The sequence below is a fragment of the Pteropus alecto genome, unplaced genomic scaffold, assembly GCF_000325575.1.
Source record: "Pteropus alecto unplaced genomic scaffold, ASM32557v1 scaffold479, whole genome shotgun sequence".
NCBI classification, from domain to species: Eukaryota; Metazoa; Chordata; class Mammalia; order Chiroptera; family Pteropodidae; genus Pteropus; species Pteropus alecto.
In genome coordinates this window covers 965122-988758 of record NW_006492031.1, presented here as the reverse complement: position 1 = coordinate 988758, position 23637 = coordinate 965122, and the positions used below count along the sequence as shown (strand labels likewise).

At 38.8% G+C, this 23637-nt stretch overlaps 1 protein-coding gene and 1 pseudogene across 1 annotated transcript in view; both read right to left on the bottom strand.

Annotated features, from left to right (window-relative positions):
* The window catches only part of SORL1 (sortilin related receptor 1), a 152025-nt gene that overhangs the window by 94065 nt on the left and 34323 nt on the right, over window positions 1–23637 (bottom strand). The window contains exons 6-11 of the mRNA XM_006925247.3: window positions 22856–23036; window positions 13360–13461; window positions 12146–12315; window positions 3572–3764; window positions 1459–1576; window positions 1172–1245 (exon numbers count right to left, since the gene is read on the bottom strand). Coding sequence (XP_006925309.1) covers window positions 1172–1245; window positions 1459–1576; window positions 3572–3764; window positions 12146–12315; window positions 13360–13461; window positions 22856–23036 — 838 coding nt within the window. The remainder of the gene's footprint in view (window positions 1–1171; window positions 1246–1458; window positions 1577–3571; window positions 3765–12145; window positions 12316–13359; window positions 13462–22855; window positions 23037–23637) is intronic.
* LOC112473521 lies at window positions 14105–14223 on the bottom strand (annotated as a pseudogene).

Genomic DNA, 23637 nt, shown 5'->3' with positions numbered 1-23637 from the left:
TACTCTAGCCTTAATGATCTCTTTCATCTAAATAAGTACATATATTGTCGGTCCTTTATTTACACACACACACACATGCGCGTGCGCACACACACACGCAAGCAGACAGTGTCAGAGTCCCAGATCTCTCTCAGGTAGAAAGATAAGCCCTACGTAAATGAGATAGGATATGTGACAGGACTCGGTAACTCCAAAAAGCCACACAAAGGTTGGGTTTTATTACTGCTTTACATATTACATATTTAAACATGAAAGTATATACATTGCATTCCCAATAAGAAGCACCAAGAGGATGGGAACTATCTGCTACTCTTCCAAGAACTCCATATACCTGCTGACATCACACTTAGCCTGTAGGAGGTGCTCTTGTCAAAGCCTTCTATTGAGTTCTCCTGGTGGAACCCTGCACATGCAATGGAGAGCCTCTGAAAGCAGCCCCTACAGAATGAGACCAGATTCACTTCCTTTAGACTTAATAAGTCACGAGGGGCTTGGTGGAAAACTTTTTTTTTACAAGTTTGGGAATTTCCTAATGTCCAATGCTGCATTAGCATTCCAGGACTGGAAAACTAGCTCTACCTTCAAAATTGGTATAATCAATGTCTAAGGATCCAAATTAGTTACACAACCCTAACGCAAAAAAAGTCTTCTTTCATGGCACAGAATGAGATGAAAGTCCATCACAATCCAGTGAGAAGAGGCTTGACTTTAACTTCAATAATATACAAAAATAAATAAATAACGAGGGTCAGACCTGAAACCACTACAACTACATTGTAATTTGCTAATAGAGTCGGCATATATTTACTGAGCATCCACCCCATGCCAAACACTGCTAGGTCCTAGGGGTAAAGAATAAGTAAAACAGACATTGCCTTGTCCTCATGGAACTTATAATCTTAGAACATTTAGTCAAAAAAAAAATTTTTAAAGGTCTTTTTTAAAAAGGTTTTTGATTCAAAGTAGCATTTTTGGCAAAATCACAAGCTCACATTACAAAGTATGAATACAGATCAGAGCAGCTGACCCTCACATGTGACTCTGGTACCTCTCTTTATTTTATAGTCATATTTGGCATCGGTGGCCTCCACCATGGGCCGTATGTGTCCCTAAAATGTCCATGCTCAGTCTATATTCCCCTACAAACAAGAACTGGGGGCGGGGGACTAACCTCTCGCCACCGGGCTCCGGCACTGCTCGAGATGTACACGTTCATCTTGCTTGCTAAGTTCTTTCCCACTGAACCTAAAATGCAAGAATAATAATTATTTTTGATTTCAAGAATATATCAGATAATTGCCTTGCCCAACTAGAAATTCTGAGAAGGACTTAGCAACTAAGAATGTCTCAAAACCACGGACAGCAGTTACTGTAGCAGATGTCAGTAGTCACTGTGCATTTGTCTGCACATAACCAAATGGCTTAACCAGTAAGTGAGAAGAGGCAAAGCAAATTTACCGGTAGCAATGATGAGACCAGGAGCCGACTCCTTCGATAGAATGGGCATCCTCCGGAGCTGGAGGTTGAGGAGCTGACTGAGCCGCTGGGCCAGGTGGAGGGAACAGCCCTTGGAGAGCTACAAAACACAAGTTCCAGGCACTGTCAGCAAATGATGTGATGCCTAGATCACCCTCTAAACACTGAGAACTGTGTGCAGACATTGCAGCTAGACACCAAGGAAGACCTGGCCCTAAGGAAATCAGAGTCATAGCCCAGCTGTCCTCATACTTCCCCAGATGGACATGATCATCTGAACCACATAAATGCTCTCATTGAAGAAAAGAGAATGCTAATAAAAATTCCTCCTGAGAATCTTAGAGAAATAGCAATTAGGAATAAGTGTCAACTCAATTGAATGGGAAAGCTATCGCTCTTTCCATATTACCTAGAGATTCTCTCATGTGACTTGCAACTAAAAAGAAATGAAATAACTTCATGGTACTTATTTTCTAAGTCAGTTGAGATGCATTTAGAATATGATTTAAGCAATTCTGTCAGATGAAAAACCAAGAATCAGAAGTCATAACGTCTCACTGATAAGCTCCCAGATATACAACATATGAGATATAAACACCAAATAATTCACATTAAATTTTTTTGAGAAGTCTGCATTTGTACATGGTACAAAGTCTACAGGTTTTTACTGCAAGATTTTGAGTTATTCAAACCGGCCTCCAACACTTATGTTCAGATTTTAATAGTTCTGCGGACAAGGCCTTTTGCTATATAGTCTTGCCTGATTCTCTTGGCCAGAAAGTGATTATAAAATGTGTTCTGGGCAGGATAATTCTGTGTGTGCTTCTGGCACAGGTAAAAACTGTGGCATGTTTGCCAGATAGACCTAATTTTATAACAAAGGATCTCTAACAAATACCCACCTTGCTAACATCACACTTTGGCAAATGAAAACTAGAGCAAATTAGGCTGGGTCTCAAAGAAATACATGACAACCTTTTTAACCTTCTTTTCTTTCACCGCCTAAAATCAGAAGTAGAAACTAAAAGCTGATTAACTGTTGTACAGTTCATAAATAAACCAATCAGTCAGTGAAGTAAGAAGCTAAATTTTAACAATACCTTTAATTCTATTTAACCAAGGCTTGGACCCCCACTGCAAGCTGAAAAAATGCCCTGCCCCCATCCACACCAGGCTCATGCAGAGCTCCTGAGATCTAGAAGACACTAATGAGTAAATGAGAAACACCTAGGTATTGGTTACTACTTACTTATATCCTGACTCTTTCAAAAGTCAGATCTGATATGGTAAGTCAAGACTTGGTGTCAAATCGAACAAGAAATCAAGTACATTCTAGAGCAAGAGTTTCCAGGAAAAATTTCCCAAGGGCAACAGATACAGCATTTAGGAGGTCAACATATTCAACTATGGGCAAATAAAATTCAATCATCCTAAAGACCCGGTAATTGTCTCACTAAAATGTTATAGTTTCTCCAAAAATCAGTACTGCTTGTTTTTTTCTGAGTTCTTTCTGCCCACCTACTTTACATATCCTATTTACCTTAGGTGAAATGAAAATGGAGGTGTGGTATACGATATAAAGCCAGGGACCACAATCCATAGACTGTTCTTGTAAGGGAAAAATAAAGAAGCTGCTTAGTATATGGGAACACTTAATGGAACCAAATAATACATTTTAGTATTGTTAACTTTTCAAATAAAGCCATAGAAAGAGAAAGTTGTTAAAGTTCTAAATTATATTCAGAGAAAAATTTTTATTTTTTTAAACACCTATGGCACCTGTTCCACTCTCATTTTCTCACTTGCTTTCTATCACATCAACTGCTGAAAATTCAGCTTCACAAAGATATGATGTCATCAAAAGAAATATCCCATGAACTAATGGTGAAACTGAACTAACTCAAGATAGTAATTCACCTGGGGACAAACAGATGTCAAGTACCACAGTGTTTCTCTAAAAAGTTTAAAATGTCCATGGTGCCCCTGTGAGTTCGCTATGGCACCAGTGTACCTTGGTACAGAGTTTGGGAACTGTAAGAGTAGAACTACAGATAAAAGTTTGTCAAAAAAAAAAAAAAATAAGATTAAAGTATACCTCACAACTTATTTTTTCTCCATATCCCGTGAAGGCTGGAGCCTGAAGAAATTCCCAGGTCCCCCCTTTGTCAAAGGTGATGACTGTTCTCATGTTCTCTTCATTCATGGAGCCATTAATCAAAGTAGCAATGTAGACTCCTTGTAATCCTTCTACGCGGTGGAAGTCAGCAAATGGTTCATTTGCAAAATACCTACAATAAAGAAAAGAAACAGCTATGAAAACGGAATTGGTATTTGTTTGGTATGTTTTTATTGTAAATAACACAAAATTTAACCATTTTAAAATACGCAATTCAGTGGCACTAAGTACATTCACAATGTTGTGTAACCATCATCACTATCTAGTTCCAGGATATTTTCATCATCCCTGAAGGAAACCCTATACTCACTGGCAGTCATTCCCTGTTTCTCCTTCCCATCCCAGGCCCTGGCAACCACTACCAAGTTTTCTATCTCTAGATTTGCCTATTCTGGATACCTCATATAAATGGAATCATACAATATGTGGCCCTTTTTATGGATACTTTCATTTAGCATACTGTTTTCAAAGTTCATCCATGTTGTAGCATGTATCAGTACTTCATTCCATGTTATGATTAAATAATCTTTTTTTTTTAATGTGTTTTTTTACTTTGAGGGCCAAGATGCCTATCTGATCAATAATTCCTCACCGGAGGTTCAGAATCATGACTATAACACACAAAAGTTGATGTTAAGAGTATATTTCTTCACTATTGAGAGTGACCCAAAATCCTCTAGTGAGTCTTGACAAACAGCAAATGATAAGCCAGACTTCGCAGACACTAACAATAGTGCTAGAGCTTACAATTTAACCCAATCTGTAGGAATATAGCTAAGGGTTAATCAGCCACTGTACAGGCACTTATAACTAATTATATAACACCCTGATCAGACAGAAGCTCATAGAGTTTCTGTCAGAAAGCAGAGCAGAATTCCTTCCCAGAGAAGCAATGCACACAGCAAGGATGGTTCTATAAACTTGAGATTATACCTGTTAACAGTGAAGCAGAGCATAAGGCCCTCCAGGCCTTAACTACTATGTTAGAATACTAAAATTTCACTGGAAAGTAGTCCTGTACTAAAATGGTACATATATCACAAATATAACGCATCTCCGAGAAATGGTAACTGCAGTTCACACATGGCTTTTAAAACTGGAAGGGTGCCCTTTATTTAGAGGGTTCTGAATCACTGGGCTTTGTTTAAAAAGCAAGGAACTGCTTTTTTCTATTATCTGCCATACAAATCTTGAGCTGGATGGCTGCTCTGTAACCTCAGACAGATGCACCCTACAAGCTCTGATACAGAAAAGGAAAAGGAGCAGCACTCACAAAGCACTGACAAAGCTACTTCAGACTGAGAGATGAACAAAACTCTAAATAAAACACTGGGATTTTAGACCACACATTCTGACACGTGGTCTCCTTAGGTCTATTTTAGTTATTTTTAAGTCACTTCCTTAGTAATCAGCCCAAGGTCTATTACCCCCCTGCTCTATTTATATCAGCTGTACTGCTTTAGATTCTATCAGCATGAAGTCTGCTATCCTCAGGTTTTCTGGCTTCTTTCATATACCTGAGAGGTCTGAGTTTCTCTCATTTCAACAAGCATTGTTTCTTTCTCCTGGTCATTTCCCTAGAGATTTTTCTTTTAGTTCCAAGCAGAAACTTGTCCTCTATACCTCACGCACTCCTCTGCCACCAGTTCCCAGCCCACCCTGTCATCTCCCCATTTGACTTGCACTACAATTCACCCCATCCTAAGTACTCTCGCTGGGAATCCATTTTCTTCCATTTTTCTCACTGACTCTCACTACAGCACTGCTCCCCTGCTTCCCAGGGTCCCCTGGGTCAAGCCTAGCCAGGTAGCTCATTGGATCCTCTCAGGTCACAGTAAGTGCAGAATCAGAGCCCTCTTAGCAATTCCTGGACAAACTAACAGACCCTCCTCAGGATGGCCCAACAGGCCTGACAGTTCCCTCATCATTAAAGCTGTTCCTCTATCCAGACACTACTTTCCACAAGACTTCTACTTGGCATATCTCACTGATGCCAGGGCCACCCCCTATTAAGAATTCTTTCTCCAGTTTTCTAAGTAAGTTAGAACCAGTTCCTGGGTACTACACTTTCCTATTGAGTTCAAAGAACAGCTCATTTCAAATACCGCAAAGGTTTTATTTTTTAAAAACCAGCCTGCCCATGTAATCTGTTAATTCACCCTTATCCCATTTCATCTTGCCGAAATGGAGATGCCGATGACAAAAGGTCACTCAAATGAGCAGATCTGAACAACTCTGGTTCTGAGATAAAATCTGAAAAAATAAAAAGGCTGAGTAGGATGTTGGTCTTGACGTAAATCTATTTTCAATTGCCTAACTGGGCCCTATGTTCAGGCAGGGTGGGAGGGACTTTTGTGACTGTATAAAGGGCCATCTATATGTGTGAGGGGCCGTAAGTAAGGAGCCAGTCTTTGCAGCTTCTGGCTACTGCTCTGCCCTATCATAACATATTCATCCGAAATATCTCACAAATGTGGAAATCAAAGAAACCTTTGTCAAGCTGTCATCTATCCATACCACAGGCAGACACTCTCAAAGTGAAAAATAAACAGTCAGTGAGAGTCCTGACGGATAATGATTCACGATTTTAATTACGAAAAAAGTAAAGATAATACTCACTCATAAAAACATATAAAACACACAATGTTATATACACAACACACACACACACACACACACACACACACACACACGCCTTACTTTTAAATTTTATACCTGAAACTTACTGGGTTTTATTAACCAATGTCACCATAAAAATAAATAAATAAATAATGAAAAGCATCAACCTTGAAAATACTATGTAAAGTAAAAGAAGACTGACACAAAGGTCACACATTGTGGTGTGATGCTATTTATATGAGAGATCTTGAAAAAGAAAATCCACAGAGACAGAAAGCATTCTAGTGATTGCTAAGGGCTGGACAGAGGGGATGGCAGGGAGAAACTGCTTAATGGGTAAGGGGTTTTATTTTGGGGAAATCAAAATATTTGGAATTAGATAAAGTTAGTGGTTACACAACATTGTGAATGTACTAAATGCCACTGAGTTGTTCACTTTAAAATGGTCAAGTTTTTAATTATGCTAATTTCACTGCCACAATTTAAAAAAAAAAAAAAAGCCACAGGAAGCAGACCAAAGGCGATGCCACTGATCACACTAGAACAATTGAGTCTGAATCGTGGCAAGAATGGTTTATAACACATTATAACACATGAAATAATAAATAACCTGTCAGCCTATACTGGGGGGAAAAACGTAAGGAATAAAAGATGAACTTCCAGTCAAGACGGCAGAGCAGGAAAACACTGTGTTAACCTCTGCCCACAACCATCAAAATTACAACTAAATTTCAGAACAACCATAATTGAAAACCACCTGAAGACCAGCTGAACAAAATTCCTCTAACTAAATATAAAGAAGCCATGTCGATATCAGTAGGAGGGGCAGAGACACGAAATGGGCTGAGCCATACCCCAGTGGTGGGTAAGAATCAGGAGGAATATCTTGGCTGTGGAGGTCCCCCTTGAGAAGAGAGGGGTCCCAGCCCCATACTAGCCTCCCTAGCCCAGAGCATCAGTTCCAGGAAGAGGATTTCCCACAACATCTGGCTGTGAAAATTAGCAGGGAACCTGTCCAGTTGAGACAGAGGGCTGCTGGAAGCCCAGGTGCCCTCTTAAAGGGTCTGAGTATGGTCACTCACTCACAAAAACTCACCCTAAGCACCAGTAAAGGGACAGAAACCCAAAAAAGCACCAGGGATGTACTGGGAGGAACTGAATTGTCTGGCTTCAGGGGAAGGGCTGGAGGGGCAAATCTCTCTAGGACTTAGGTGCTCACAGACACCATTGTTCCTTTGTCGAGCCCTCCCTCCAACACAGTCAGCAAGCACAGATGAGTGGGTGCCAAATCTGAGTCTCTTTCAACCATGATAAGCAAGCCCAACCAAAAACATGGTGATTCCTTGAGACCCTGCCCCACCCAGTTTGTGCACCTGCCCAAACCTCTTTCAGCAGCTATTCCTTACCAGCAGCCAGCCTCAGATAATGCTGTGGACTTTCCTAAAATTTCTCAAAGTTCCACAAACTTCAAACAAGCAGTGACTGGACTCAGCAAACCCTGTACCTATTACTAAGGGGCCCCAAGCCTGGCACTAGTGACAGCCAAACTTGTCACACAGCACAGCCTCTCCCAGGCACCTGCAAGCCCAGCACAGGCAGCTATGAGCCACAGATCACTTTGTAATTCCTACCAAGTAGTCCTAAGCTAAAGATGGGCAGTGGCTGACCTGGGCCTATACCATAGCCCCTACCAAGAGACCTCGAAACCAACACATCCAGTGGCTGGCTTCTGGCCACACCAGATCACCATCTAATTAGCTCCACAAATGACAAATCAAAGGGAAAACTTGTCAGGCACCAGAGTCCAGCTAAATGGAATTCCATTTTGGAAGGGCAGCCCCTGCACAACAGCTTGTCTGCTGTAGTCAAGAGCAGTTTTCAGTCAGCCTGAGGGTCAATCCCACCCACTGATGTGCCAACGTCAATCAAAGCTCAAGTACAACAGGAGGCCATATATAACCGATACAAGTGACATCCCTGGAACACCCAGCTCAAGTGGCCAGGGAGACTGAGACACTGGGCCCCACTAGACACCTACTACTCAGGCCACTCTGCCAAGACTAGGAGACACAGCAGCTCTACCTACTACATACAAACAAACACAGAGAGGCACACAAAATGAGGAGACACGAATACACGTTCCAAATGGAAAAACAGGACAAAACTCCATAAAAAGAGCTAAATAAAATAAAGGCAAGGAATCTACCAAATACAGAGTTCAAAACACTGTTCATAAGGATTCTCAATGCATCTAGGAAAAGAGTAGTTGAACTCAGTGAGAACTTTGACAAAGAGATAGAAACCATAAAAAAAGAACTAGATAGAAATGAAGAATACATTAGATGGAATCAACAGTAAACTAAGTAAAGCAGGGAATCAATTCAATGATCTGGAAGACAAAGTAGCATAAAACACTCAAATAGAACAGAGAAAAAAAATTTTTTAAAGAAAAAAACATAAGGACAGTTTAAGGGACCTCTGGAACAATATAGTATACTAACATTCATATCATTGAGGTACCAGAAGGAGAAGAGAAAGAGCAAAGGATTAAAAACCTATTTGAAGAAATAATGACTGAAAACTACCCTAACCTGGCATAGGAAATAAATATACCAGTCCAGGAAGCCCAGAGAGTCCCAAACAAGATGAACCCAAAGAGGCCCACACCAAGACACATTATAATGAAAAACCAAAGGTAAAAGGAGAGAATCTCAAAATCAGCAAGAGAAAAGCAGTTAGTTATGTACAACAGAGTACCAATAAGATTGTTAGTTGATTTCTCCACAGAAACATTGCAGGCAAGCAGGAATTCTCACAAAATGTTCAAAGTAATAAAAAGGTAGGACCTACAACCAAGATTACTCTACTCAGCAAGACTATCATTAAGAATCAAAAGAGAGATTAAAAGCTTCTCAGACAAGAAAAAGCTAAAGGAGTTCATCGCCACGAAACCAGTATTTCAAGAAATGTTAGAGGGACTTCTTTGAGAAGAAGAAAAAAATATCAAAAATATGAATAATAGAGAAGAAATAACTACAAACCTATCAATAATTACTTTCAATGTAAATGGATTAAATGCTTCAATCAAAAGACATAAGGTGGCTGAATGGATAAGAAAACAAGACCCTTACATATGCTGTCTACAAGAGACTCACTTCAGATCAAACCATTCTTAAAAATTAAATAGGAGGGAAGGTTCCCAAGTTCATTTTACAAGGCTAGCATTACCCTGATTCTAAAACCACACAAAGATATCACACACTCACACACACACACACACACAGACACACTCACAAAAATTATAGATCAATATCTCTAATAAACATTGATGCAAAAATCCTCAATAAAATATTAGCAAACTGAATTCAGCAATACATTAAAAAGATCACCATAATCAAGTGTGATTTATTCCTCAGACACAAGGTTGATTTAACATCCACAAATCAATTAACCACATAAACAAAATGAAGGATAAAAAACATGATCATTATCAATAGATGCAAAAAAAGCACTTGAAAAAATCCAGCATCAATTTATAATAAAAACTCTCAGCAAAGTGGGAATAAAGGAAACATACCTCAACATAATAAAGGCCATATATGACAAACCCACAGTGAACATTATACTCAACAGTGAAAAGCTACAATCGTTTTCCTTAAAATCAAGAACAGACAAGCATGTATACTTTTACCACTTCTATTCAAGATAATATTGCAAGTTCTAACCACAGCAATCAGACAAGAAAGAGAAATAAAAGGCATCCAGACTGGAAAGGAAAAAGTAAAACTGTCACTATTTGCAGATGACATGATACTATATATAGAGAACCCTAAAGAATCCAATAAAAACTATTAGAAATAATAAATCTATCCAGTAAAGTAGCAGGACACAAAATTAATATTTGGAAATTGGTTGCCAATAATGAAATGTCAGAAAGAGAAGTTAAGAAAACAACCTCATTTACAATAGAATCAAAAAATACAAAATACCTAGGAATAAATTTAACCAACAATGTAAAAGACCTGTACTCAGAAAATTATAAGACACTGAAGAAAAAAACTGAAGAAGATACAAATAAATGGAAGCATATACTGTGCTCATGGATAAGAGGAACTAACATTGTTAAAATGTCCATACTACCCAAAGCAATCTACACATTCGATGTAATCCCTATCAAAATACCAATGGCATTTTTCACAGAACTAGAACAAATAATCCTAAAACTTATATGGGACCATAAAAGACCTGAAGAGCCAAAGCAATCTTGAGAAAGAAAAACAAAATCAGAATATGCTCCCTGATATCAAACTATACTACAAGGCCATACCAATAAAAACAGCATTGTACCGGCATAAAAACAGACACATAGATTGATGGAACAAAAATAGAGACTAGAAACAAACCAATGACTATATGGTCATTAATCTATGACAAAGGAGGCAAGAATATGCAAGGCCTGGATTTCTGCAACTCCATTTTTGTCCCCTCGACGGGTATAATTTCCACACAGCATCAAGGAAAGCTTTTTTAAAAGGTAAGTCCATGGGCGTTCCCTTAAAATTATTTATAACACTATCCATATATGTTGTATACACTTTATATAACGCAATTCACAATTTTTTAAATGGTAAAAAATGTAATAGGTTAAATAAAATGATGTCCATCTTCTGGATAAATGCCTCCATCCCACTTAGAAGAAAAACAAATTTTTTTCCATGCCCTTAAAGGCCCTATATAATCTGAGCCCTGCTCTCTTGGATCCTGTCTTTTGGATTCTCTCTCCCCTCCTTCAACTGTTTGATCCATCCTGGCCTCATTGTTCCTAAAATAAACCAACAAAGTCCCACATTAGGGTCACTGTGCCTGCTGTTCCTTCAACCTGCCCCGGGTATCTGCCTGGCTCCTTCCCTCGTGAAAGTCAGGCTCCTGCTCTAATGTGACCCTCCTGGAGCAGCTTTCCACGATCAGCTGATATAAAACAACACCCTCATAAACTCCTGTCCTCTTACTTTCTTTGGCACTCACCATGACCAGGCAGATTACATATTTGTTTATATTCTGTCTTCCCTTAATTAGAACAAAAGTTCCATGGAACAGGGACTTTATTCTGATTTTTCATTGCTGTATAAATTATTTTATTGCTGTACCTGGAACAAGGTCTGGCATAGAGCAGCAGCATACTCGCTGAATGAACTGATGACTAAATGAACTGCCAGCATGAGGAGAGACAGTAGATAGTAGTTACATACCCTATGAACCAGTGGTCATGGCCTTAGAGCCAGACCTCACTAAAGACCAGTCAGCTTCACCAGACGGCTCTTTACAAGAGCAAAGAGTGATCCTAATCACAGACACCTGGTTTGTCACACAACAAATAAGAATAAGTGAACTGGTGGCACTGAGGGACCACAGTACCACCCACAAATTCATGGCATTGATCTCTCCCAAACCCCAGACTGTTCCACAGCCTAGAGAATGCCCATTATAGAACAATCCCAAGCATGCGATTTACTGATAAAGTATCAATGACATTGGTATCTTTCCACAGATACCCACAGAACAACACCTTGCACAAAAACCAGATGACTAAATGAAAGGAACCAAAGAGAGAGGTTGACAGAGCATCTGAAACTCTAAATGTCAGTGCTCAGCTTTGTCATCACATAAAAATCACCTAGGGAGCTTTTTAAAATCCTCACACACCAGCCACACCCCAAACCAGTTAAACTGTCATCTCCAAGAACATGAGCCAGGTGTGAGGTTTCTAAAAACATCCCAGTGAGTCTAAATGTACAGCTATTGCTAAAAACCACCACTTGAGGTCAATGGTCGTGTTCATCTGGGGAAGCCGTGGGGAACCCCTGCACGCCTTACCTCACCAGGGTGTCACTGCCAGCCCCTCCTGGGCTATAATAGAGTATGTTCTCCAAGGACAGGGAGAACTTCAGCCCCTCTGCCTCTGAGATGTGTAAGTTGGTGCGGTTGTTACCATGATTGACACACACAAATACCTGGTCCTCAGAGGCATCTGCGATGTAATATTCCTTTGGAATCAAAAATCAAAAAATACATTAGGTCAAAAAAAGCATACGTCCTCTTGGCTTTCCCTATATATACTAAAGCGATGTCGTCCCAAAGTCTCAGTGACAAATGTGGGCCTGAAACCCACAGAAAGCTCCCCAGTCTTGGCAAAGAAGCCTGGCTGGATTTCCCTTTGGAGAACCTGAGGGGGCTCTACAGCTGGAACTAGGTAGGCCCTCTATTGGAAAATGGGACACGAAATAAGAATAGGCCACTGAACTCCATAAATGACCGAAAAACCTCTTTTTAGTTAATAAAATCTCCTATTTTTTTCCCATAAGACCTATCATTAGTACAAAGTACAGTATAGATTAACGTGCATTTCCTTTCCTTTTTATTTTCCAAGGTGACTAAAGGAAGGTGGAACCCATAGAAAGCAAAGAACTGACAAGAGTGTTTTCTATCATATACTCCTCTGAGCTACTAAACTTCCACCATACCAACCACTAGTGTCAAAGGTTTCAAATGCCACCTCCTCCCTGTGACCACTTCTTTGATGACTCCAGCCCACACTGATCTTTCTCATCAATCTCTAAGTTATAACACAGACTGAATGTGACTACATATGGTTCTTCCTCTGCTTAGTTCTCAGTCTCTCCAACCTACTTGTATGAAAAAGGTAGGACCCAAATCCTACACCTTTTACAAACCTAGCCATCTGTGAGCAACACAGCAGATACTTAAACAACTGCTGTTGTCACTAACTCCTAGCCCTTCAGTACCAGCACACTGGGTCCAGTGACTCTGCCTCTAAACCTCTCTGCCAATCCTACTCCACTTAAAGCAAATTAAGGCTCCCATTCAGTTCTACTTCAAACAATGATGAGGGAAAAAAACAGACCAAGATGCCCAAAGCATAATGGCCCTCTCTCTAGAGACCTATCTGGAAAGGGACTTCAGGGAATGTAGTCAAATATTCACCCAGGACAGTCCCACAACACCCTTTTCTTGACCTCTGCAATGGGTACACTGACACCTCGTCCCACCCCCAAGCGAACCCCACTCACATTAATAGGATGTCTTGTGACAAACTGGGCTGCTCGCATGGGCTTTCGGCCAAAAGAAACCCAAAGCTGCACGGAAGGTGGATGTTGACTGCCCAAGAGATGCTGCCAAGGAAGAGAAAAAAATCAATTGTGCCACATTACAGCCACACAAAATAAGTGAAAAAGGAAATGGAAAAGTCAAACCCCTCTGATTCTTCTAAAAACAAAATAGAATATGACTGCCAATGCACAATTTGGAACATCTGTTGTCACGGGACAGTTTGGGCTGTACTGCTTTATCTTAGATACCCAGTCTGCAATAGATTCTAAATACTCCCTGGATGTTAGATGAGGAGGAAAGACAATGGTATGTATGATTCAAGAACTTGGGCGTAGGTAGGAGGATGGAGGCTGCCAAAGCTTAAGCAGAGAGCGAAAAGAAAAAGACTGTATGACGAAGCTGAAGAGACCTTTTGGAAGGTGGAGCAGAGTCAACAGCCCCAAAACCACCACAGGGTGAGATCAGCTACACGCCATGCACACAAACATATTCTCATTTCTTTCTACTCCTTTTTTCATATTATAAGGACACTGGAGTTACAAGGCTTTTATGTGCACCGAGTTGAGAGAATTTTCATTGATTCAATTTTTCTTTTTTCCTTTTTTTTTTATTTTTTTATTTTTTTTAGGCGAGGCAACCCTTAGTTGACCTCACAGACTGTAAAGACCTTGTCAGCTTACAATCCCTTATTTTTTTAATTTTTTATGCCTACAGTGTCTGGTCTTCCTAGGTGATCTCCCATTCAAGTACTAACCAGGCTCGACCCTGCTTAGCTTTTGAGATCAGACGGGATCAGGCTTGTTCAGGGTAGCATGGCCATAGACTAAATTTTCAATCTTTTAATAATTCTCATTAATTAAGGTCTTTTGCTAGAATATGTTTTCTTTGGTTGAGTACAGAGTATTCCACATAATGTTGACCATATCACATTGCATTTCAGAGATATTAAACCATGGCTGAAATCTTAAAAATGTATATAAAAGCACTAGATTAAGAGGAAATCAATGAATCTCTCAAGGTCTCATTTTATTCATCTGCAAAAGCTAATTTGGATTAGGGCTTCTGTATGGAAGGGTTTAAAGGGTCCAGGAACCCTGTAAATATATATGCAATATTTTTGTGTAGATGCACTCATTGTGCTAGGAAGGATCTATATCTTTTACCAGATTCTCAAAAGGATCGATGATTCAAAAAAGAATAAGAAGCACTATAAAGGCGCTATGTAGTTTTGCACTTCTAAGAGGGAGGCACACCCTCATGTAGACATAATCACACACATGACTATTATATGCATTAGAATGTTGAGATCCCTATCCAGAAGGGCTTCCTTTATCCTTGGTTATGTTGCTACTATTTATTATAGATTTTGAATTCCTATAGAGTAAAGAATGTATCAATTTCTCTTAACTATAAAATAACAACTGAATACTCTGTGCTCATGCATGCCCAATAAATACTATATGAACTGCAAGCTGATGAACATGAAGTTATTTTTGATTCGTTTGAGCAGTTTATGTGTGTGTGTGTGTGTGTGTGTGTATTCAAACCACAACTGAACAAATGGTTAAAAGTAGTTTGTTTTAAAGAAGCAAGATAGAGAAGTATAGAAGACTGCTATTGCAAAATGGCACCCTAAAAACCATGTTAATAGCTTGTACTTAGTATGGGACTGTAGGAAATGATGAACCTATTAAAAATGAAAAACGTTTTACCTGAATGAGAAAATGGTTTCCATTAAAATATTTATAAATTCCAAAAGTCCTCCTTAAGTCAATAAAATTTTGTAGCTATGTACAAAAGTCAGATGATAGTTTAAGTCAATCTATGTGAATTCTTATGAATATATACAAATACACAGATATCAATGAAACACATACTTTTATGTTTTATATTTTTTCACTACTTCTTACTGTGGTTATACCTTAAAAAGAAGTCATTTTTCTTAATGACCCCCAGACTGATCATGAGTTAAATGTTCATAATGAGTGCTGCTGGGAGGCCTGAGAATTGAGAATGTATACCAAGGCTGGTCTTACTCTATAAATGAAAAAAATCACAGAATACAAGTCATTAAAAAAAAGAGAAAAGAAAAGGAAAGAACAAAGAACCTTGAAACATATTCATCCCACTGCCTTCCAGGAGAATGGTCCTAAACCTGGGTAATTTAGGCTCACTCATAATGTATTCTTAAAGAGTTATTATAATATTTTACTGCAGTAAAAAAATATTAACAACTAAACTATGGCACACTACTGAAAATAAGATGTATTGTAAAGCCCTAATATTTTTCTTAATAAACCTTGGGTTTTTGTTGTTGAGTTGTTCTTTATTGTTATTATAAAACTAAAACATGCTTATGTAAAACATCCAACATCACAGGTAGATATTAGGTAAAATGCAAAAGTTCTGCCCCCTACTCTCTACTCTAAAAGACTAGGGTTCTCTTCCTTTTGTGCAACTATATGTGGTCATGTGACTCAGTACTAATCAATGAGATATAAACAGAAGTGCTGTACTGGGTTTCTAGGAAGGCTGTTTAAAGGGAATGAATCAGCTAAAGGAGTTCTGTTTTGACCTCTCTGTCTTTATTCTTCCTAAAGCCAATAAAGACTAGAAAGTTAGTACAAATATCTTGGACCACGAGGGGACCTTGAGAATAGAAATCACTACTTAGGATGATAGAACAGAAAGATAGAGGCCTAGGTCCCCAATAACACCAAGATACCAACATAGCCCTAGATTGCCTATCTTTCAAGCAGCATTGATTGGTTAAGCCACTTTTATATCTAGTAGCCTAACACAATGCTAAATTCATACAAGCAATTTTATTTTTCATATATAAATTGGATCATGATAAAAATATTGTTGTGCGACTCAACTTTTTTCATTACCAGACTATCTAACTGTTCTATAATTTAACTTTTTTCCTTAACAGTAAATCTTAGACAGCTTTCATTTAACAGCTTTTGATGGACATTTAGGTTATTTCCAAAAGCACTCTTCAATGAACGTACTTGTATATAATACCTCTTTCAGAACTACACAGGAATGTTTGCAGATGCATTCTTAAAATTCCTAGGTCAAAATTTTCATTTTTGATAGATATTATAAATGGCTTTCCTAAAAGGCACACCAGTTAATACATCTACCAAGCACATATAATTTCACAACTAGGAATTATTTAAACATTTTAATATATATGGCAATATTATAGGATCTAGAATTCATGATTAAAAATTTTTCATTTGGCATCTTCATTTCTGGTGAGTAAAAATAAATTAATGTAAGTACTGAATGACCCAAATTTCGGAGAGTACATTTACACTTATGTTTGAGATTATGTCAATAATAAAAAGAAAGGAGAGGTCAAAGAGAAAAGAGCAGGAAGAAACTAAACAAATGACACATTGCCAAGCAAAGGACAAAGGATGTCACAGTGAGCTATTCAACTAAAAGTTTCTCAGAAAAAAAACTGGTGAGAGAATGAGGGATCCCAAGGCAGGTAGTGGACAAGAACACCAATTCAGAAGCACCTGGGCTGTAGCATTCGCTACCACCTTCTCCTTTGAAGCAGTAACAAAGTTTCAGCAAACTCCATTATCCACATTAATGTAATTTATACTTAAATATTTATAGGCAAAATGATATATCTGGAATTAGTTTTAAAATATTCCAGGAAAAAATTAGTGGGTAGACAGCTGAAAAAAGATTAGCAAATACAGGTAATACTGAGGCTGAATGAGGGCACATGGGGAGGTCACAGCAGTATAAACCATTCTTTTATGTAGATTTGAAAATGTTCACAATAAAAAATTTACGAAGTTAATATTAATTGGAAGTACTTCCAGAATAACAAAGTAAGGAACTCTAAAGATCCATTCATCTGCAACAGCAACAAGAACATTTGACAGAAATTCTCAAAATCAACTTTTTCAGAATTCTAAATATTAAACAAAGGCTTGCAAAACCCAAGGAGCATTTATTCAAGAACAATGACTGAAACTCAGCAAAAATACCCAACTTTGTGATGTTTTATCTTGCCCTAATCCCATCCCCTTCTCTCTAGCTCTGCAATAGTATTGGAAACCCACAGCTTCACAACTACAATAGCTGTGAAAAACAGGAGCCTAGCGGCCACCAGAGAGAATAAAACAAGTTTGGAGCTTCCAAAATGTCCCATAGCCAGAGAGCTGTCACTATTTGACCTGCCTGGTAGTTTGCTTGAAAGTTGTATTCTCAGATCTTCTCTTTATATAACCTGATTTACCTCACTGTACAAATAGATCTATAGCCAGGGTATTTATGGAAGAATGACAACTGACAAATGTTTAACATCACAACCGCCGGATAAGCATTACCACTTGAAACTAACAAGAGGTTAACTAAAAAGCATGAAAGGAAAAACAGGGGAAGAAGATATGCATGAGAAGCTTTGATAAGCGCTGAAATATTCCAGGGAATCTATAAGGTCACATACATAGAGCTGTGTGTACTCAAGAAAGAACCAAAAAGGGCCAGTCACTCATGCCTGGCTAATAACCTTGAGGCTCTGCACAAGTCGGAAGAAAAGGCTAAGGCAGAGCTACAAATTGCACTGAAGGCATGCTCTCAACACAAGCTCAGAGGGCCTCAGCTTACTGGCTCAAAGCATTTCAAGAAATCTCTGTTCAGTCATTACCTGACCACTAAACTAAATATCAAACACTTGAGTAGCCACACATAATGAAGAATGTAAACTTTACAAAACTAATGCAGGAAATTCACAAAACAAAACAAAACAAAAAACAAAACAAGAAAGGCAACGACAATAACAATAACAAACAACAACCAAAAACCCTGGGAAGGCGATACTCTGATATGAGGAGTTGCTATACTATCTCACTTAAAATGTCTGGTTTTCGACATTAACAACAAAAAAAATGACAGGACAAGCAAACAGCAAAGTATATCCAATAAAAACATACAGAACACACACATACAGGGTCAACAGAAACTGTTCCTGAGGAAGGCCAGATACTGGCCTTAGACAAAAAAATTCAAATCCTCTATGATAAATATGTTAAAAGAACTAAAGAAAACCATGTCTCAAAAATTAAAGGAAAGTATAAGAACATTGTCTCACTAAATAAAGAAAATCAAATAAGAAATTATGACTGAAAATTATTTTTTAAAAAAGAAACAAACTGAAACTCTTCAGTTGAAAAGTATAACTCAAAAGAAAAAAAAAATCACTAGAGAAGTTCAACAAGAGATCTGAACTGGCAGAAGAAAGCAGCTCTGAACTTATAAACACATTAATTCTGATAATCCATACTACAACACAGATGAAACTTGAGAACACTATACTTTGAAAGAAAGCAGTCCAAAAGGTCATATATCATATAATTCCCCTTATATGAAATGTTTAGAATAGGCAAATCCATAAGGCAGAAACTAGAGTCATGGTTGCCAGGGGCTGGGAGGAGAGGGGAATGGGAAGTAATGCTAATGGGCATGGAGTTTTTTTGAAGGTGATGAAAATGTTCTGGAATCAGGTAGTCATGAACATTATACAACCTTGTGAATACATTAGAAAGCACTGAATTGTACATTTCAAAGGGGTGAATTTTATGGTATATGAATTAAATCTCAATGCAGGTATTATAAAAATTCATTTTAAATTTATTAGTATTATAGTTTTACTTTAAATCTGTGAATATATTTCGGTTTTATTGTTGTATATAAGTTATAAACAGTATATGCTTATACCTAGCTTTATGTTTGCATACTTTTAAGTAACATCGTAATCAAAATAATTTGTCAACAGTTGGTTTTAGTCAGTTATGCAGAAATTCTAGTACCTCAATTATAGTACCAAGTGGTCAGCTAACTTCTCATGTAGAAGCTCACAATCCAGAGGTAATTACTAAGTTTTTATTTAATCTCTATCTACATTAGAGATTTTAAATTAGCATAATTAAGATTAGAAATTAATTTTTAATAGTGAAATTAATGGTTAGTTGGTCTAAGCAGTGAAGTATAAATGAGCTCTTTAAGGAAATCAGTAGCATGCAAGATGTCTGAACTGGCCATAATATCCTAAAGAAAACACCCTGGCATGAATAGAGCATAAATATTTAGGGCGGCCTATAATCTGAACTTTTAGGCTCATGCCTAAGACTTGTCAATCTCAGAGGATTCTGGTTGTCCAATGCCAATTGAAAGGATAACAGAATCCTGCCTCTACAACGGGGATGGTAAACTTTTTTCTGTAAAGGTCTATACAGAAATATTCTGGACTTTGTGAGTCATCCTGCCTCTATGCAACTATTCAATTCTGCCACTGTAACATGAAAGCAATGATAGACCACATATAAGCAGATAAGCATGGCTGTGTTTCAATGAAACTCTACTGATAAAAACAGTGAAGGAGCATAGTTTTCCAATTCCCGCTCTAGAATTCTATGTCTACATCATGCAAGGTGCAGCTGCATCACCTACAGGAACAGGGAGGAGACTCCATAAAGCCCACACGTTGTGTCCTTGCTTAATGACATACATTTGTGCAAGAAATGTCTAAACCTGGCTTTTCATGACAAATTGGTAGTAAAGCTACAGAGAAGCAGCTAATCCTCATTTACCTCCAACTTTGTGGCCACTATCATCATCTCCCAGAGAGAACCAAACAGCTATATATTACCAAGGTAACAAATTGATATGTCAGTTTGCAGAGGTTCCTCACTGTTGTTTAGATGGACCTATCATTTTGATGTAAACCATTAAGACAAGTGAACTTCATGTCAAAAAAAAAAAAAATTAGACTTGGATAAAAAAAACCAAAGGGCATCAGACAAAATGTGCACATGAAGTAAAAGCCTGGCCAACAAGGCTCCATAAAGTTCTGAAGACTTGGATACATGCTCTAGCCCAGAAACCAGATGGCTATCCCCACACATTCTAAAAAACTAACTTGCAGAGAATTGTAATTATTCATAGTGCTGGAAGAAAACAAAAGAGTTAAGGGACCAAAATGAATTTTCTATGGTTTTGCAATTAGTTCCTTGACTTTTCAAATTTTATTTGAATCTATTTCTATACAGACCTTTACAGAATTCCCCAAACCCAGGCATCCTGAGCACTAGGCACACCCAGATAAGGAGTTACACTTGTAAGCCTCAACACTCCTACTGATTAGGTTATCCAACCAAGGCCAATGTTGTTTGTCCTTATGGTTTAGTAGTCTAGTGTAATAAAATGGAGGAAAACAGCCATTTTATGATCCATCGCCAGTTGTTTCTTCTCATCGACCTATCCATTGAGAAATGTTCCCTTGATAATAATTGACAATTATTAGAAGTGTCTGCATATAGAAGGCCTCAAGGAGGAGTTTCTCAAATTTTAGAGATTCTTAGGCATCCTGGGGCTGCTAAAGGAAGAAAAAAATGCATTTGGGCCTGTACTCTGCATTTGTAACAACTATGCTTGGGCGATGTTGCTGCAGGTGCTCCTAAGAGCACAATCTGAGAAACACTTCCAAGTAGTGGCCTAGCTCATCTTACCTAGATCCTCTAGCTAATACCACTGACCTTGGGATATGGTGGCCCGTCCATGTGCTGAAAGAAGAAGCCAACACGTAACTATAGATTTGCCACCAATACAATATAAATAAATAAGCCAAATAAAGAGTTGAGAGTTGACTGTTAAAGTACCAATAATTTAATACCCCTAAATCCCCCCAAAATCTACTAGCCTATGCTTTCTAAATTAAGGCAGGCAAAGATGGCATTCATTCAACTCTACTGTACATCTGCTATGTATCAAGCATTGTGCAAGATACTGTATTATATCAGTGATGATCAAAATAGGCACAGCCCCAATCTTACCACTGGCCAGGAATGATAAAAAAAAACTTACCACTAGCACTCTGCAAATCACCTACATCTAGAAAACAGACATAGCTGTTAGACCGGAATGAAGGGCAGAGGAAGTTCCAGCTGGCATATAACTTAGACTTCTGGGTGTGAGATCCAGAAATAATAGGGTTAAGAATAATGTACTATACCCCTCCACCTCAGTTCTGACACAGGACAAATCTGGGAATAGTCACTGTGCTTTAAAATCAAGAAATTAAAATCATACCAAAAAAATCCAGACCCAAGAAACTAAAACAGAAAAGACCTATGAACACTGGATGACTGGAGATGATCCTGGGATATAGGACTGCCCAACTAGAAGTTGTGAGGTGCCAGTCTTCAGGGCTGATTTCTTACCACCACATCCCTGCCTGAGGAAATCCAAGAATGCTTGTGTTCTTAGGCTGGAATGTGAGTGAGTGAGTGTGTGTGTGTGTGAAAGAGTCAAGTAAAGCAGGAAGGCAATGGCCCAGGGAGTAACTCAAGGCAAGAAGCCTGACAGAAGAAAAACTGCCCTAGCTTAATAGTTAAAGAAAAAAAAAAAAAAAAACATTTTGCAAACTAGGTAATGGGAAGCCCCTCTTGCCTTTAGCCATCCCCATCTTCTCTCCTCATTCCAATCTTGCTCCCTGCTTTCCCTCTTTCTACCCTAAAATCCCAATGGGGTTGACCTGTTTCTGGTTGGCCAGCTGCCAATCATATAAATAAATGAGAACCTGGAGGAAAACATTACATCTGATTTTAGTCGTTAAGGTTAACAGTGATAGAAAGCAGAGCGATTCCCCAGTTACCAAAGGCCCTCAACATCCTGAAGTCAACGAGTGGCCACCATTAAGAAAGCAAGCTTATAGCACCCCCTGGATAGTAGCCCAGCCTGCTCTTGACCAGGCCTGCTTTTTAATTTACACAGGGCAGTATAATTGCAATCTGCAACTTCATACAGTTGCAAGGCAGGTCCTGTTAAATAATCAATTGTGTTATTAAATGAGCAAGCTCTCCATTTCAGCATCTGGCTCCAATGCATCAAATCAAGGGGAAGATTTTCCCAAAGGCTGAAAGTTAAGCTATTTACTGACAGCTGGAAGCTTAATTACTGCTTTTCTTAGAGCACTTTACTCCCACTCTCCAATGACTACACACTCTATTAGCCATGTAAATTAACATGGGACCAAAATTTGCAAAGAAATTGGCCTAAATTAAAAGGAAATCAGGCAGTGGGATAGAAGAAAAATGACACTGAGCCCCAACCCTCTTTTCCGAATTTTTTTCATTGAGATTTCAAAGAAATGTGTGTTTGTCCAGGATGCCTGGCTACTGGGAAACAACCAAATTCTTAGAGCCTACAGACACTCTGAGTGGCTGACTAAGCTTCTCTACTCCTTGACCTCCCAGGACTTTCCAAGCCCTTTGGGAATGCCTATCTCCGTCCAGCACCCTTCGGTCAAGCTACCCCAGCCGTGGTGATCCAGGCCCTGCTTGTGTGAACTCACCGGCCTGATCAGAGAATGCCAAACCTCAGAAAGAAAACCCCAAAGCAATTTGTTATTTAGCACTTGCAACTCACCACAACCTTTGTAGCAAACATGTATTTGTCCCGAAGCTGAAAGTCTCTCACTTCCTCGAGGATTACTTCCTGGTTCTCCCGAGACTGGAAGAAGTCTGTACTTCGGAAAACTGTAGAGTAACCAGAGGGTTCATGCCGTTCAATGTATATGGTGTTTGGCTTATCATAGGGATCAATTCCCCTGGAAGGAAAAAAAAAAACAGTTGTTATCATTTCCATTGGAAGCATGGAGGTTCTGCTATGCAAGCAACTAGATCTTAGGGCCACCATGCTGGGATCTACAAATGATACGCTCTGTGCCACACATATTTCCCTTTGGTTGCTCAGTACAGAGGAAAAGGAACTGCCATCTGCAGTGTTTTGTGTTGTTAGCGATGTTTTTAAATCATCCTGGGTTTCCACTCAAGGCAAGCTCTGATCAAGCTTGAGAAGAGCAAAAAGAAGAAAAAATAAAAGGCAGAGTGTTTTGGAATCAGTAAGAAATGGATGGCTTGAGGCTGTCAGCAAATTTCTGGCCTCAAGTTATGATCCTCAGAGGAAGAAAGAAACGTGTTTCCCCAGGATGGATAGCGTGAGAGGAAACCACATGAGGAACCGGTGGGCCTGATCTTTTGCCCTTTCTCTTTCTGTTTGCACTGTGCTGTTGCTGTTGTCACCCATGTGTGCAGCCAGGATTCATCCAATGCAAATTCAGGTCCCGTGAGGCTCCTTTACAAACTCTTTTTTGCATATACTGATCAGTTCAGAAATGCAGGGCTCGTTTCTTCCCCTGTGCTTCTGTC